The 17,839-nt window shown below is 44.0% G+C and overlaps 1 protein-coding gene across 1 annotated transcript in view; it reads left to right on the top strand.

Moving 5' to 3' along the window:
• Positions 1 to 15,690, top strand: part of SLX4IP (SLX4 interacting protein) — a 229,692-nt gene extending 214,002 nt beyond the window's left edge. The window contains 5 exon segments of the mRNA XM_066387141.1: positions 10,414 to 10,514; positions 11,819 to 12,368; positions 12,370 to 12,438; positions 12,441 to 14,381; positions 14,787 to 15,690. Of these exon segments, the coding sequence (XP_066243238.1) occupies positions 10,414 to 10,514; positions 11,819 to 12,368; positions 12,370 to 12,438; positions 12,441 to 12,554 (834 nt within the window). The 3' untranslated portion in view covers positions 12,555 to 14,381; positions 14,787 to 15,690.
• The last annotated feature ends 2,149 nt before the right edge of the window (positions 15,691 to 17,839 follow it).

Raw genomic sequence — 17,839 nt, 5'->3', positions numbered from 1 at the left:
ACTTCCTACAAAACAACTTCCGTGATATCTTTTCACCAATATTATTTTCAGGTTAACAAGACAGTTTTTTAGTCATCAGTTCAGAAGAAAACAATTTTAAAAAATTATTAAAGGAAAAAACAAAAGAAACTAGAGTGCCTGCTCACCCAAGTGGTAGCAGCATCAGTGAGGTAAAGCCACCTGCACTTGGAGACCCGTCCTTTCTCAGACAGGCAGAGAACTGAGCGCTCCGAGGGGGGATCGGGGCTGGAGAAACCAAGCAGAGCAGACTCGTCCTTCACTGTGGAAATCGGGCAGAAGACCTAGCCTCACAGAACATTGTTTCCTTATCTCTGAAATGGGGAAGGTCGTGTCAGCCTCGTGGGCATCCAATGAGGATACATTTACTGGGTGCTTGTCCCTGTACCAGGTTCTTTTTCTGTGTTGTCTTAGTACAAATGTCCTCTACTGTTACCACCTTTAGAGAAGAAGACTTCAGTCCACAGTGGAATTCATGGGACACCACTTACCTTTCTATCTAGCTTTTTACTTTAGTTCAATGAGTCAATACACAGATGTATTACTCTATTTCTCTTCCTGTTTATTAATACCCTATCCCACCTGTTTTTCCCCTTCCTGTTCCTTAGCTTATTAATTATCAAATAATATAAGAAATTATTAGAAGCCAAATTTGGGAAAGAAAGACCTCTTCCTCATTTTAAGATGTGTGGCTTCTGCATGGTCACCTTGCACTGTGGTCTAACATTGTGGTCGATGTCACACTTCTCACTCTGCTTGGGCTGTGTTTCTATAAGTAACTCAGCCATTTGTCACATTTCAGAATGCTCGTGCTCCTGAAAAATCATTGGGCATCACACTAGCATTCAAGAATAACTCTCTTTTTTTGCCTTAGTATAAAGTCATAAAGAATTGAAAATATAGTTCCAGCTTTATATTTCATTATTATTTTTGGCCCCCAAGTGAGCTGATAATATATGACTTTTACTCAGCTTTTATTGTTTGCAAAAGGCCTGCATTGTTTGCAGAGGGCTGTTGCATACAATAACTTATTCAGTACAACAAACCTGAGAAGAGATTATATCAGTCTTGAACCTTTTAGTTTTCAAGGGACAGGAAGGCCAACTCAAAATGGCTTAGCGAAAAAGGAAGGTTTTTGGCTTATGCGACTGAAAAGTCTAGGATTCAGGTATGGTTTGATCAGAGTCACAAAGAATATTATCAAAACCATTTCTCACCATCTTGGTTCTGACTTTTACTGTATTGACATCATTCTCAGCCTGCATGAGGTAGTTGGTCCCTGGGAAAAGAGACCAGGCCTCTTCCCAGGCCACCTGTCAACCATGCATCTCTTTGCAGCTCATGGATTTTGCACTCTGATTGGCCTGGACCCAGTCACAGGCCCACATGTGGAGTCAGGCATGGAGATTGGATGGACAGTAGGGACATGATCTCCCAGAAGAAAATCTGAGTATTATTTTTAGGAGGTGAATGAATGTCTACTACCAAGATTATATATATATAATGGTAAAAATAATATATATATATATATATATTATTCCTTTTTTATAAATGAATACATTGATGTTCAGAGAGGATAAGTGGCTTACCAGATCTCACTGTGAGGTAGAGACCAAGAGGAAGTTAGAGCCAAGGACGACTCAGAGTCTGGTCCTCTTTCTACAGCCACGTGTCTCACCATGATGTCATGTGGCTCATCTCAGTTCTGCGTCTAGCTAACTGTGCTGCCCTGGACGCTTAGTCTCTTGGGTCTCATTCTTCTCATGAAGACAAGACCTATCTGCCAAATACTCCAGGAGACCCCAGTGAAATGTGGAGAAAAGGTCTTGACTCATGTATGTCCCCTGCCAATGCAGGGCATCCCTTTGCATTGTTACCAACCCCATGTGGTTTGTGTAGGCATCCGGTGTGCTCTTCCAGTGACGTTAAGAAAATGTGTTCAGTGCCCAGTGCTCTCCAGTTTCCAAGTATGCCCCATATACCTCACTGCACTTAAACTCCCCATCAGACCGGAAAGGTAGATGAGAAGCCAGCCATGGGGGCTGAGAATCCGGCTCTGAGATTAGCAGCCAAGGAGGGCCAAACCCTTCCTGCGGCCCCGCCCTCCGCACTTCCCCTCTCAACCTCCCGGGCTAGCGGGTTTGATCAGCCCTGGGAGCAGCCTTCTCAGCAGATGTGATCACGAGAATTCAGAAGAGTAATGCTTTGAACGTGACTCAAAACTATGTATTCTCATGGTATACTATGAATTATCCTCTTTTAAAATATTCTTGTTGGGTTATTATTTTTATTTGAATCAAACAGAATTATAAGAAACTGACGTACACAACCATGAAAAAATATATTCAACTCACAGAAGATAAGGGATGAGAGTTCCACAGTCATTACTACATTACACACTGCCGTGGGAAAATCTTCATAAGCGTGAATGAGCTTTTCTCCCCCTTCTCCCTTTATTGCCTTCATATTGGACAGGCAGTGCAGTCGGGGCGCACTGTGGCTGTGGTGCACACACAGGACTCTTAGAGTGACCAGCAGCCTGCCCCCCTCTATTCCAGCCCATGCCAGCATTGATGTCCCAGGGCCTGCAGCCAGGGGCTTCAGAGCAGACAGCCAGGTTTTCCCAGCAGAAGCCACAGTTGTTAGCTGCGTAGTGGCATTGCCTCCCATCTCTTTGTCCATGTTGAATCAGGCCCCTCGAGGATGGTAATAATAATAGCACGTTTTGAAGAGGACGTTGGTGCGTACATGAAACGGTGCCTGACACACAGTCCGGAGTTGGCACACGATCGCTGGTCACATCTCTCCAAATATGCCCACTCCAGAGTCATCACTGACCAACTCTTCTTTCACCACCTCCTCTGATCCAGCCACCATCCCATTTCTCTGCTCCTTTACTGCCAGCCCTTCAGAGATGTTGTCTAGACTGGCACTGGCCAATGATGTAGCCACTGGCCACATTTGGCCTTGGAGCATTTGAAATGTGGCGCCTCAGAAATAATGTACTGTAGGTATAAACTACATGGCAGATTTCAAAGACTTGGTATAAAATAGAAATTTTCTCAGTATTTTTATTATATCTGATAGTAAAAATATTTAATGTATTGAGTTAATATATATAATTGAAATTTAATTTTACTAGTTTTCTTTTTTTTAAAAGGTCTGTATAAAATTTAAAGTTACATGTACCACTTTTTTTTTTTTTTTTTTTTTAAAGAGAGAGAGAGTCAGAGAGAGGGATAGACAGGGACAGACAGACAGGAACGGAGAGAGATGAGAAGCACCAATTATCAGTTTTTTGTTGCGACACCTTAGTTGTTCATTGACTGCTTTCTCATATGTGCCTTGACCATGGAGCTACAGCAAACCAAGTAACCCCTTGCTCAAGCCAGCGACCTTGGGTCCAAGCTGGTGAGCTTTGCTCAAACCAGATGAGCCCGCGCTCAAGCTGGCAAACTCGGGGTCTCGAACCTGGGTCCTCCGCATCCCAGTCCTACACTCTATCCACTGCGCCACCTCCTGGTCAGGCACATGTACCACTTTTGATCCATTTGTGCTGCAGAGTTCTGGTCTCCACGATGTCTCTGCTTTACTCCTGGAACCGACCCCGTAGGCTCGGGTTGCAGCACCGCACCAAACACTGCGTTTGTCAAGTCTCCTTCTACTGACCAGTTTCCCCTAACCAGTCAGCAGCATTTGACACTGGTCATTTTCAGTGAGGCGCTTTCTTCTCTTGCCTCCAGGGACATCCTGTTATCTTGATTTTTCTCTTTCCTCACTGTCTGTCCGTTTTCTCATAGTCTCTTTTCCTGAATCTTTCCTGAATCCTCATTCTCAACTTTATTTTTCTCATACACACCACTCTCTCATGGAGCTCATTTGTGACTGATGCCTTTAAATACCATCTCTGTGGACTCCCCAGCCTCTGTCTGTAGCCCAGACCTCTCTCTCCCTGCAGCCTGTATCTGAACTGCCCGCTCACCGGCTCCATTTGGATATCCAGAAGGACTCTTCAACTTGACACACCTAAAGTTGATTTCTGGGTTCCACGTCCCCAAGCCTGCCCCCTTCCCTCTATTTCCTGGATTGGTAAAGGGTAACTGCCATTATCCTTATTGAACCCGTACATCTTGGAATCATCCTTGACTTTTTTCTTCCTCTCAACTCTTACATTCAGCCTATCAGCACATTCTGTTGGGTCTCCCTTCAAATTTTATTTCCAATATAACCATTTCTCTCCACCCTCCACCCCCAAGACCCATCATCTGTGAGTGGGCTACTGCTGTACCTCATCACTGGTCTCCCTGCTTCCACCTGTCTTTCTGCTGCACCCAAGATAATCCTGTTTTATTATCGACTTTATTGGGGTGACATGGGCTAGTAAAATGATAGAGGTTTCACATGTACAATTTTATAATACATCATCTGTATACTGTGTATTCACCACCCCGAGTCACGTCTTTGTCCATCACCATTTATTTTCCTCTTCCCTCTCTTATCTCTCCCCAGCCCCCTTTCCCTCTGGTAATCAGCATACTGTTGTCTGTGTCTATGAGTTTGTTTTTGTGTTATTGGTGGTTGTTTTGGGGGTTTTTTTGCTTAATCCCTTCACCTTTTGCATCCCTCCTCGTAACCCCCCTCCCTCTGACAGCTATCAGTCAGTTCTCTTCATCTATGTGTTTCTGTTCTGTTAGTTTATATTGTTCATTAGATTCCACATATGAGTGAAATCATGTGGTACTTGCCCTTCTCTGACTGGCTTATTTCATGTAGCATAGTGCTCTCCAGGTCCGTCCATGCAGTCACAGAGGGTAAGAGTTCCTTCTTTCTCATGGTCATGTTGTATTCCACTGTGTAAATGTGCCACAGCTTTTTTATCTACTTATCTACTGATGGGCTGCTTCCAGATCTCAGCTATTGTAAATAACATGGCAATGAACATAAGAGTGCATATATTCTTTTGAATCATTGTTTTGGGTTTCTTTGGATATATTCCCAGAAGTGGAATTACTGGTTCATAAGGTAGTTCTATTTTTAATTTTTTGAGGTAACTCTATACTGCTTTCCACAGTAGCTGCACCAATCTGTACTCCCACCGTTAGTGCACAATGATTCCCTTTTCTCCACAACCTCACCAACACTTTGTTGTTTGTTGATTTATTGATGATAGCCATTCGGTGATACCTCATTGTGGTTTTAATTTGCATTTCTTTAGTATATATTAATGATATTGAGGATCTTTTCCTGTGTATTGGTCATCTGTATGTCTTCTTTGCAGATGTGTCTATCCAGGTCCTATGACCATTTTTTAATTGGATTGTTTGGGGGGGGGGTTGTTGTTGTTGAGTTGTATAAGTTCTTTGTAAGTTTTGGATATCACCCCCTTATCAGATATATCATTCGGAAATATGGTATCCCATTCAATGAGTTGTCTTTTCAGTTTGTTGATGGTTTCCTTTGCGGTGCAAAAAATTTTTAGTTTGATGTGACACCATTTGTTTCTTTTTTCTTTTGTTTCCTTTGCCCAAGGTGATACATCAGAAAAAAATACTGCTATGAGAAATGTCCCAGATTTTACTGCCTGTTTTCTTCTAGAATTTTTATGGTTTTGAGTCTTATATTTAAGTCTTTACTTCATTTTAAGTTTATTCTTGTGTATGGTGCAAGGAGGTGGTCTAGTTTCATTTTTTTTGCACATATCTTTCCAATTTTCCCAACACCATTTATTGAATAGACTTTCTTTTATCCCATCATATGTTTTTGCCTTCTTTGTCAAATATTAATTGACCTAAAAAGTGTGGGTTGACTTCTGGGCTATTATGGTCCATTGATCTATATGTCTGTTTTTATGCCAGTACCATGCTGTTTTGATTACTGTGGTCTTGTAGTATGGTTTGATCTCTGGTCGCTTGATTTCTTCAACTTTGTTCTTCTTTCTCAAAATTACTGTTGCTATTCGAGGTCTTTTCTGGTTCTGTATCAATTTTTTTAATATTTGTTCTAATTCTGTGAAATACGCCATTGGTATCTTGATAGGAACTGCATTGAATGTATAGATTGCTATGTGGTAGTGTGAACATTTTAACAATGTTAATTCTTACTATCCATGAACACAGTACATGCTTTCACTTATTTGTATCTTCTTCAATTTCTTTCTTAAGTGTCTTAGAATTTTCTGAGTACAGATCTTTTACGTTCTTGGTTATATTTCTATGTATTTTATTTAATTTTTTTGGAAGCAATGGTGAATGGAATTGTATTTTTAGTCAAGATAATCCTTCTAAAATGTCAGGTCCCTTTTCTTCTTGGAAATTTCTAAAGAATAAACTTCCTCAGAATAAAAGGCACCATCCATAAAAGAAAAAAAAAAATACACAATTTGCCACCTCCACCACAACCAGTGCTTGCACGCGGGCGCGTACACACACACACACACACACACACACACACACACACACACACACACACACGAGCCTCCCTACCCCTCTTACCTGCTCACTGGCCCCTTCTTCTGATTTGCTTTCCTGTTCCTCCCTACCTCCAGGCGCTCTCTGTCCTCAGAGCCCGGGGGTCCATGCTTCTCCCGCCCGAGGTCTTCTTCCTCGTCTGTTTCCATGGCTTATTTTCCACTCAGATGTCTGGTAGAGCTTACCTGTCACTTACCACAGCCCTCCCTGACCACCGAATCATAAACAGCTCCCTCATGACCCTTTAGTGTGGCTTCTTTTTTCTTCATAATATATCATGCTTGCTTGTGTCTCGTCTTCCCAATGGGATGGAGTCTTCATGAGAACAAGGACGATTTCTGTGGGTCCTTTTCCACCAGGTCCTCAGACAATGGCTGGTCCCAAGCTCAGGGATTCTGCTGGACTCTGCTCAGTTATCAATTCCTTGCCCCGTAGGGCAGAAGCTTAGCCCTGCTGGGTGTCAGAATCACTGCGGTGCTTGCCTACAATGCACATGCCGTGACCCTGCCCCCAGAGATGCAAACACACTAGATTCTCAGGGAGAACCCAGAACACTTTGGAGCAAGCCCACAGTTGATTTTGAAGCCTGAGGTTACCGACCCGCACTTTGCAAACACTGCCTTGGTGTAGCAAGCAGGTGACGTCTGTGTCTGTTTCTCTGCTCTGTTGAGTGTTGTTGCATGTGTATCAGCAGGTCTCTGATCACCTGGGAACCTCCATATAGATCTCATATCCCCAGCCCAGACTTTGTGAATCAGAACTTCCAGGGATGGGTCCTGGGAATCTGTATTTTTGAAAACATCCCTCGGTGCCTTTGATACTGAGTTTCTGAGGGGCCGTTTTCTCATTAGCCTTTGGGATCTATGTCTTCCAGACTCCTCAAAGAGGCCATAAACTCAAGAGCAGGTGCTTTTGATGTCTTTTTATGTCACCTCTCTCCCCGTCCCACATTAATTCACAGTGTTCCGTTCAGTACAGTATTCAGTAAGCCACTGTGCAGTGAATGCCAGGATTTATCCACAGCCTCAACTTGCCTTTGTAACTTGAAAATCAACCTGTATTTATAACTACTTTTCAATCTAGTTCATTCACTGACTAGAGACAGGAAGTCGTAGTTGCCCCACTCATTCTCGTGGGGGCTCTCTTTGCAGTCCCTTGTCCAGAAATGTAAAATGTGTTTCCCAGATCAGAGCAGACGGCACTGGAGTAATGGTATCCACCATCTGAGACTCGAACCTACTCGACCTCCCCCTTGGACCTGCACTGGGGAACGTGTGCTTTGGCTGTCCTCGTCTCAGGGCGCCTCCTTGGTCTCCAGGGGATCCCCAGGGGTGGCGAGAAGGCCTGACCCCTTATCTGGAAGCCTGCCTGGTCTGCTTCAGCTGCCAAGGAGGGTAACTGACTAGATTCGTTTCCTTCTGGGACTGGTGGCCTGGCCTGACTTCTCTTCTGTTTTGTCCTGGAACTATATCTACCTAGACAGTCTTTTTAGGTAGAAAGTTTTAAAACTTAAGATCCTCAAAGTATTACCAAAAATATAAATCAATAAATTAGGGGGGGGGGGGGGAGTAGAGCCAGTGACCAGGAAATGATATTTGGTGAATTTTATTGCCTAGCAGACTCAGAGCTAGCTTGCAGGTGGTGAAGAATCATTTATGCGGGCCCAAAGAGGTCACCTTGGTTAAGCTGGTTTTTTCTGTATTCTTTGCTGAAGATACCAGGGCAGAATCCATAACGGGGTCGTGTCAGCCAAGTGTGCCTGCCTGAGAGGCACTTGCAACCCCGGCACACACCATCTGCACCAGAGAGCTGGCCTCTGGATAAGCCTGGGTTGCATTTTGATGCCAGATGTGCGAAGCCATTAGTAACCAGGACGACTCCCTTGGGAAATCCTGTCCCCAGGTGGTAGCTGCTTCCTCTGGAGTCCTTGTTTGGGGGGGGCACAAGAGGCTGCGACTTAGCAACAAAGGGGAATGAATTGACCCTAGAAATGTAAGAATGAGAGATTTCTAATGAGATCTGACAGTTCAAGGGCTGAAGAAGGAGTCTAATCTTTTTTCCCCTGCCCACCCAGTCTTCATACAAATGTAAATATGCCTCCCCTTCAACAAATTGCCAAATGTGGTTTTAATTTGTGAGCAGAAGACCCCGCCTTCCCTTTTTTCTTTGTTCTTTCTCTTTCCTTTCTTTTTTTTTTTTTTGTTAAAAAAAAAAAACGAAGTCACAGGTTTTGCCCTTTCTGAACTGGACATTTCCTTCTGTCACTCCGTCACTTTTTCTGTTTGTCCTTTTCTTCCAAGTGCATTTTCCTCATTGTCTGTTGTCAGAGGAATTTGGGATGAGAGTGGATAGTCCTGTTTCTTAAAGAGGTTTTCTGAAGTTCCCATAGGAAACACACAGTGCTTATAAAACTAAGTTTAAGAATATATAATGAGGGCCGCGATTGAATCCAATACGAGATTCGAAGTGTCACTATCACGGCATCCTCCTTTCTGTGGTCTCCACAGTATCCATTGTTGTTATTTATGACCCTGTCTGCCTGCCTTTGTGGACTTCTTCCAGCCTTGGGGAATTTACATCATTCCTAATAGCAAAAGGCTTTCTGGTTCCCACAGAGTTGTTCAAAGCCTGACTCATGCTCCTTATGTTAATTGTTCAGCTCTGAAAATACAGCACTTACAGGGTGTGGTTGGTTGTGAGGGGAAAATCTGCTGTACTTATAGGGCATGTTTAGAAGTGTTTCACACATAAATCTCAATCTCTCTCATTTCACTTTTAAACTGTAGCTGTTTTGGGTCAGCTGGTAGATCTTAGCGAGAGAAAAGGGGAGAAGCATCAAAATGCAGGATAATCCGATAAAACCTGTAATATTTTGTTTACTGACTCTTAAAACTGATGTAGATTGTAACTGGATATGACTTTGGGTGACACTGGTCCCAGTGTGTAACCAGAGGCAGGTCAGTGACGGGATGTGGGACATCCAGACACCATACTGCTGGCTGTCCCCGGCTCCCTGAGGCTGTTCTTGTTAATGCCAATGTTAAGTCTAAAGCAGTGACCTCCTGGTAATTTACCAAAACTGTTCCTAGGGCAGCAATATTTGACTGTGGAATTTGATGTAGACGGCTACTTGGTGTCCCAGAAAATGAGAGAGGTTAACACTTTGAATTATCTGTTTGCTAACACAAAGGAAACAATTTCAAAGTATGAAATGAGTAAACATTAGGAAGTTTTTACGTTTTATAATTACTTCCTAATGATGCTTCCATGGAAATATAAAAAGACAAGTAAGACAGATAACCTATGAATGATATAAACCCAGGGTAATGCTGCTGTTCATTTAAGAAAAAAAAAAATCAAAAAACACTTCCAGTTTTTTAGTAGCCAAGATTCTCAAACTCCAGTGTTTATTTAAAATATGAGTATTAAAAGGCTTGAGTCTCGACACATTCTTGAGTATTGCAAAGCCCATTTTCTGTATTTTCACAAGAGGAAATGTGGGGAATTCTTAGGATAATCAGGGTACAGACCACTGCACCCCCAGGTCTCTGTGGAAGATCAAAGTTCCCAAACCAGTCACTGCCTGGCATTGTGATTCTGCGCTTTGTCACAGTGTGGGCCTCAGCGATATCACACATTGGCCAAGAGTTCCCAGATGGGTTGGAGTCAACATGCTTTCCATCAGAGTCTTGTATGTTTGTGGCATATATTAATGTATGGAGTGTCTGGGCTGGGAATCCGAAAACAGTGACAATTTACCAAAACGTTCTCAATTAAAAAAAAAAAAATTAAACTAGCCTTACACTAAGCAGTTGCATCTAGTCCTCACAAAAATAAATCTGTTTGCCGGGACATTCCGACTATAACTGTTTTTTCTCATGTTCAGCTAATAGATTTCTGTTTGAACCTTTGTTATCTTTTGGTGTAGACGGAAAGAGCTCTCCGTGGAGCGTCTGATTATTTTGCTGAGTGTGCAGAGAGTCCACTTCCTGCCTGTGCAAAGCGCAAGAGAACTGCTCTGAAAGAAATGTAGGTCCACTGTGTTTCCTCTCTGACTGTCGTAGGTACGGACGCATGACACTGAACTCGCGAGGTCAGCTCAACCCCAGCCCCCTGGCACGGAGCCTGCCTTCCGTGGCCGACTTGCTCTTCCACCATCCTGACTCTCTTCCTCTTGCTCTCTGGACAGCAGGAATCGAGTCCTTGCTTCACAGGTGTGTTGCAAGGAGTAATTAATTGCAAGCACTTTGAAGATGAAAAGCACCTGTTGGTGGTGTGTTTCATACAACTTTCAGAGTGACTGCAGACAGACCTAGGAAAAAAAAATACATTCCTTTTCTAAGATGCTTGTTCCGACCCTAACATAATTATGATAACCCTCATGTCCCAGATAGCAACAGTAAAAACATGAATCTATAGATTTCTTTCCAGACTAAAGCTTAGCCAAAGTAAATACTTCAGCTTTATTGTTTTGAGTTTGGTGGTTTAAGGAATTTCTTGCCATTCACAAGCCTGTATGTATACGTTGAAGTCAAAGTGCTGTCGTTTCTAAATTCTTCCCATGAAGCTTTTATCCCACCCCTCAAAGGAACTTCCAACCAGAGTGAAGTTTGCGTGGTCTGTTGTGTATGCTTTAGAAAGGGGTCTGTGTGCGTGTGCATGTGCGTGTGCGTGTGCGTGTGCACACATGCTATCTTGGGTCTGCCATGTTTCCACTTTCTCTTCTTGTATAGTCTCTGGAATTTCTTCCAGAACATTTCCAGTTCTGTTAGCTGACTCTTATTTCCAGTGGTGAACAAACAAGCCTGACACCAGGTAGATGGTGGTTTTATTTGAGTAAAACCTTGCAATGGCCTGAGAGAAATTCCGGAAGATGATTCTTTACTTACAAATATAAATTGTGTGTGTGTCTGTGTGTGTTTGAGCATGTTCTTATACACAGAGACACCTATGAACATAGCCGCTGCTTTGGATGAGTTTGAGCATTTACTTCTGGGGGTGGAAAATATATCAAATGGACCCTTAATATCTGAAATGAGTACCTGTCCGCCTTCATTAAAATATGGACTGCGTCATAACTCCATCCGTAACCTGGCAATCAGTAAAGAAAGTGTTTCCTGGTGTGTCCCACTGTCTTGGAAAATGTGAAGGCTATTGCTGGGCGCAGTCTGTACCGAGACATACTTTGGGGATTTTCCTGGCTGTGCCAGGGAGACAGGGAAAAGGTAGTGCATGCCTTCCTTTTTTAGGTGTAGGAAATGCAGTAAGGGGAATTTGGAGGAAACCATGTCATTATATTATTAGAAAACAAAGTCTTTTTTTTTCTTCTTTAGTGTGAAAAGAACTAAAACAAAAAGCAGCGCCGTGAGCAAACCGCAGCACAGCAGGGACCCTGTGGGAACATGCAGTGACCCGGTGCTTGCAGCGATGGCAGTGAGAGGAGGGGACAGTCAGGCTGCATCCAGTGCCCCATCAGAGACCACGGGGCCAGCAAAGGATTACTTAAAGGCAGCTGAGAGCCACTGGGGGCTTTCTGTTCAAAAGCTGGAAAAAGTTCATCAGACCCAGCCAGAAGACACTAGCAGCCAGCAAAAACCTCATCCTGGGGAGTGGTTAGAGACAGGGCTTCTAAGCGGGAGCCCTGTCTGGAGCTGTGAGTCAGCATCACCAGGTCCAAAACGACGTCCGCGAGGGGCCCGAGCACAGCAGAGACACAGGCACGGCGGCCCTGCGGAAGGCCTCGACCACCGCAAGAGAGTTTCTCTTGGAAGTGATCGATTAGTTCCGAGACAAATAATAGTGGAAAAAAGCAAAGCCGTCAGGGTTTTGCCAACTGTGGAGATGTCAGATCCGGGGTTACTTTTGAAACAAGAGTTGGCAAAACCCCATGTCTAATGAAGAGTTGCATGTTTTGGAAAATCTCTCCTCCAGACATCTCATGAAAAAAAAAAAAAAAAAAAAAAGCCAGGCGAGGCAGAGCAAACAGGCTCAGCCACAAATACGGCAAGATTAGCTACAATTCAGGGCAGCCCAACCAAGAAACGGAAGAACAATGAAAGAGGCCCCTGACTTACTAGAGAGGCCTGCGGAGCTGTGGTTGAGGGACACAGTGGCCAAACCTGTGAGAAATGAGACGTGTGTATAGATGCTGTGATTTCAAAGGAATTAGAATGGCTTTTTTAAATAGAAAAATATATCTCTGTGTTAGAGTGGGCTTGCAAAGCAGTCACCTCCAAGAGTTTAGATGCTTGTTCTAACATCACTGCTACTTTATTGTGGTACTTTAGAACTGTCTTCAGAGAATTTTTTTAATGATAAAGAACCAGTCACCTGGTCAGGGATGACTCCGTTCATGAAGAACCGCGGGAAGAAACAAGCCATGTGTCTCCTGGGTGTGTGACCGTACAGACCATGCAGCGGACCTGGAGGTGGTGCTGCGGTGCCGCGGTTCGGTTCTGGGGGTGCATTTATCCTCCTGCTCCCTAGCAGGGCAGAAGGCTAGTGGTGCCCAGCATCTGGTCCTGCCCCAGCATCACTGTCTGCAAATGTGTTAGAAACACAGAGCTTGACCCCCACCCCAGACCTACTGAATGAGAAACTGGATGATTCGGAGACGTGCTCAAGTTCAAGACCCACCATACCCACTGGAGACTCCCTAGTGTTTATTTCTGCCAGCCTGGCTAATGTGGCCTCCTGCTCACCAGGTGGGGCCCTCGTGCTCCCTCCAACTTGTGGAGCACCTGAAGTCAGTGTATGAGTCACTGTGTTCCTAGGTTCTAACGTGTGGCAGCCACGGCCCCCAGAGCTGTTACTGAGCGTGAGAATTGCCAGACCTTTCACATGCGGAGCCCATCACTGAAAGACACGACCGAGGCTTCTTCGTGCTTGCAGCTCAGGCCTATCCCTGTCCTACCTCTAAGGTTTTGGTTAGATTCAGGATGGACTAGAACTCACGGGGAGCTCAGCGGTCAGAGTTTCCTATTTTCCATTTGGAAGGCTTCACAGGCAGTTTAAATTTCAAAATGGGAGTCTTAGATTTGTAGTATCCCCCACAGAGGTCTCCAGTGGGCTTTCTGAAATGTCACACAGTGAATCATAACAATGACTGATTGTGGATGGACACCTACTAAAGATTTTCCTAACTCCATTTCAGTCTTAAATAGGGAAGAAATCATCTTCAAAGGCCACCCATCAATTCTATCTTTTTACTGTTCTGCTTAACATTGGGTGGTCCTTTGAAGCAGCACCTCCCTTGTTAAAAGGAAAATCAAGTATATTCCGGAAAGTGTTGGGAGTTAGTAGAAAAATAACCCAGAAAAGGCCTGACAAAACATAAGAATATGGAAACAGACAGCAGTAAGTTTGTGCCTAAGACTAATTAGTGGTGTCTCCCACTTCGTCCTCATTCCCTGTGTCTTTCCCTCCTCCCCTGAACTATAGTGTAGAGTAAGATTCATCAAGAAGCAACCTATTTCATGACGGCATTTTAGGTTACAAAGTTCAGTCTTGGTCACCACACCTGTCTGCAGGTGTAGCTGCTATTCCTTTGATGTTCCAAACCCTGCCTGAGCCCTGTCCCCTTCCTGTAGTCCCAGCCTCACCACCCCCACGAGGAACATGACCCTGTCCACTGGTTCTCTTCCTCTTCCTTCCTAGCTGCTTTCCTGCCCCAGCTGGTTCCAATCGAAGGATTCTACAGAAGAGGGAGCCCAACAGAACACTAACTGCCGTGGGGCCGGTTCGGCTCCCCTTGCTGGGGGAGACTGCCCAGGATGGTCATCTCTCCGGAGTGGGCCCCTCCCTTAGAATGGTCAGTATTCTGTGTCTGCTTTTCACCGAAGATAGGGCCACCGTGTGTCATGGAATCTTCTTAAACAGCAACAATGGCCCTGGCCGGTTGGCTCAGCGGTAGAGCGTCGGACTGGCGTGCGGGGGACCCGGGTTCGATTCCCGGCCAGGGCACATAGGAGAAGCGCCCATTTGCTTCTCCACCCGCCCCCTCCTTCCTCTCTGTCTCTCTCTTCCCCTCCCGCAGCCAAGGCTCCATTGGAGCAAAGATGGCCCGGGCGCTGGGGATGGCTCCTTGGCCTCTGCCCCAGGCGCTAGAGTGGCTCTGGTCGCGGCAAAGCAACGCCCCGGAGGGGCAGAGCATCGCCCCCTGGTGGGCAGAGCATCGCGCCCTGGTGGGCGTGCCGGGTGGATCCGGTCGGGCGCATGCGGGAGTCTGTCTGACTGTCTCTCCCCGTTTCCAGCTTCAGAAAAACAACAACAAAAAAAAAACAGCAACAATGACTGCAACAGTTGAAACAGAGGGGACACAACCCAGGTGATAAGCCAAGAAGCTGTAAGCTCCCTGGAAGCGTCTGGAATAGAGACAGCCAGTCCAGAACAATGGCCGCCACCTGCTGCAAAACTAGAAGATGTTTGTCCTGGAGGCTCCAGAGAGAGTTTTTATTTCATTAGTTAACCTTGGCCTGATGGTTAAGACCAATTCTTATATTTCTAATGACTCTTCAAAAAAAAAAAAAAAAGTCTTGGCTTTAGAATTTGGTGCATTTGTGGAAATAACAATTACTGTGATGTTAGAGGGGGAATTGGACCATTGGCTGCAGATTGATAGGGTCTTTCTCACAGCCAGCATGCACGCGGGATTTTAACAGGATTAGCGGACGGAACGACTCTCTGCTTCCGCACTGTGGCATGAGTTCGAGGAATTTTGCCTTTAAGCATTTTCCTTCCACATGTCTGAGACACCCCTGATCTCTTGTTACTTGAGTGGTTGTGTGATTCTTTGGCTCTTTGGAAGGACAAGGGGAAAATGGCTGCCAGGTTTTTTTGTTGCTTATGAGGTGGGAAATGAAGGATTCTCTACTGCTGAGAATGGTATTTGTTTTGATACCTTGAATAATCTTAGTAATTCAGCAACTGAAAATGTGAGAGCCTGTCAATATTCTTGGTCAAAAAGAAACAAGTTCTTCAACCACTTAATAACCCAAATGAAACATATATTCAAGTCCCTGTAACTCTGATGCTTAGAAGAAATGTGGAACCAATTTGATTGCTGTTATAACTTTGAACTCCCTAACATTGTCAGTGTCACGGCTTCTAAGTCACCTCCCTATGCTTTCCAATGACTTTTTAATAGATTAGTGTTGGGTTTTGCTTTGTTTTGTTAATACATTTATGTCCATAAACAAGAAATGTTTGACAACAGCCTGTGATTTTTTTTTTCTTACACATTTTTCTTTCTCTTGACACTGGAGGGTAACTGCCATCCACAGATGCAAATAAATTGTGAGCTGCAAAGGAGCAGGCTTTGGGGAGAGAGGGGAGAGAGCTGCAGCTTTTTTGTTCACTTATTTGAATACGAAAGAAGTAGGAAAATGTTTCTCGTTACATGAAAAACGGGAGTCACAAAAACCCTCTGTATTTTGATGTACAGAGAACATAGCTTGTCTCTGAGTGAGATAGTCCCAGATATATTTTGGGGACGACAGGGGGATCACAGTTCATTGTGTCTGGTGTCATGTTTGGGTGTTAGCATGTTGTGCGTACTGGTGGCCTTTGCTTCCAGAACATGCGTGGTGAGGGCAGAGCACGCACAGGAAGGAAGCCTGTGCCCAGGAGGATGGCCTGGGACCACAGTGTCGCCGTTCCTGGCTTCCCGGAGTTCCTTCTTGGCAGGCCCCACTGTCCTGTTTCCACAAGAGTCTAGTGACTGGCCCTTCTTTTGAGGTAGTAAACGGCTTTCCTGAGAGCCAGAAGTTCTCTATCTGGCGTGCTGTGACTTGAATATGGAAGTCATTTCAATTCCCTTTCTTCCCTTAGGAGGAAGTGTCCATGCTTGGTCTGTTACAGCAAGAGAGTTTATTCCTTGTTATTGAAACACTAATGAATTGGAACACGTTGGAGCAAGTAAAAAAATCAAAATGAAGCTGATTTCTGTTCAATGGTTTAAAGCCTTCCTTAGTACAAAATAAATTAAGCATTGTAAAATGAAGTTAATTCAGCTAATTCCTCAGAACAGAAGTCTAACCGTATACATTATTGGTGTTATAATTTAATGATATATTATCAGAAATCTGCTGAACTCGCTCTAATTTAGTCTCTCTATTTAACAAGACAAGGAACAAATATATGTCAGTGTGTAGCTTAACAGAAGGGACTTGAGTAGGTGTAATTGTGCCTTTAGTTGTCATGAAGAACTCAGTACTGGGCTTGAATTCAGTTACATTTAAATAAGTGTCATTATGTGGCATAATATTGTTATGTGCTACTTTATAATTGCCATTACAGTTACTTATCAAAAATCTTGATTCTTGAATTACCATAATTTCCGCTCCATAAGATGCACCTTTTCCCCAAAAAAGTGGAGGGGGGGGGGAGAATGCCCTTGAGTCTTATGGAGCAAAAAATACAGTATTTTATTAACTATTTTAACACACAATTTGGTTCATAATATTTTTTTTCTTATTTTCCTCCTTAAAACCCTAGGTGTGTCTATGGTCAGGTGTGTCTTATGGAGCGAAAAATGTGGTAAACATCAGTAAAACCATACGTGTGACCCCAAAGCATCTGATTGGGAGACGATCGGTGTGGATTTGTCAGATCCCCCAAATAACTTCTCTGTCAAGTGAGAGAGCCAATCACTACAGTAATCGCCAAAAAAGCTCCTTCGTGACATCGGCCTTATCCGCTCATTGTCTATTTAGACTGCTTAAATAGCTGTATGTGCCCAGAAGAGAGAAGTCGTACACAGTAGACATGAACCTGTTTCGTGAATAAAAAAAAAGAAAACTGTTTAAAAAAATCAAATCAGTGTGTATCACTTTTCTTCAAAACAAGTGAGTTAACCTCAAGCACTATACATCTAAAATGCCCTTTTCTGAACATGCTAAAGTTATATTCTATTTGTTAGAGACACTATTTCCTCCTGGAAGCTATTGGGCATTTGTGACTACTGTTAAAATGACAACAGGAGCTCTGTGTTTGAAACACTGGTCCTAAAGATTTAGGTTTGACAGACTGTGTGTGAGATGCTGTGATTAAATTGGCCTGTACGATCTGGGGGTGGTCTTCACAATGCAGATATTTCCCACTACTGCTCCCAATTGTGCGCTAAGATAGACCCCTCTGGTGAGGGGTTAAAGAATGCGACCTCGGTTCCTTCCCAGAGAATCTTAACGCTTCCCAAGTGGCTGCATTTCCATTTTCTCAGTGGATCTAGTCCTCATTCAGCACGGAAGGAGGCCCTGGGCCGATTCTTTCTCTACACTGCCTTTTAGGACGGGGTCCCAGGCCTCTCTAGTTGCTTGTAAATATATTTTCTCTCAGGTTCCTGTGCATAATTTTCA

The sequence above is a fragment of the Saccopteryx leptura genome, chromosome 5 (genome assembly GCF_036850995.1).
Source record: "Saccopteryx leptura isolate mSacLep1 chromosome 5, mSacLep1_pri_phased_curated, whole genome shotgun sequence".
NCBI classification, from domain to species: Eukaryota; Metazoa; Chordata; class Mammalia; order Chiroptera; family Emballonuridae; genus Saccopteryx; species Saccopteryx leptura.
The sequence above is the reverse complement of the archived record's forward strand: the minus strand, read 5'-3'. Positions and strand labels throughout refer to the sequence as shown.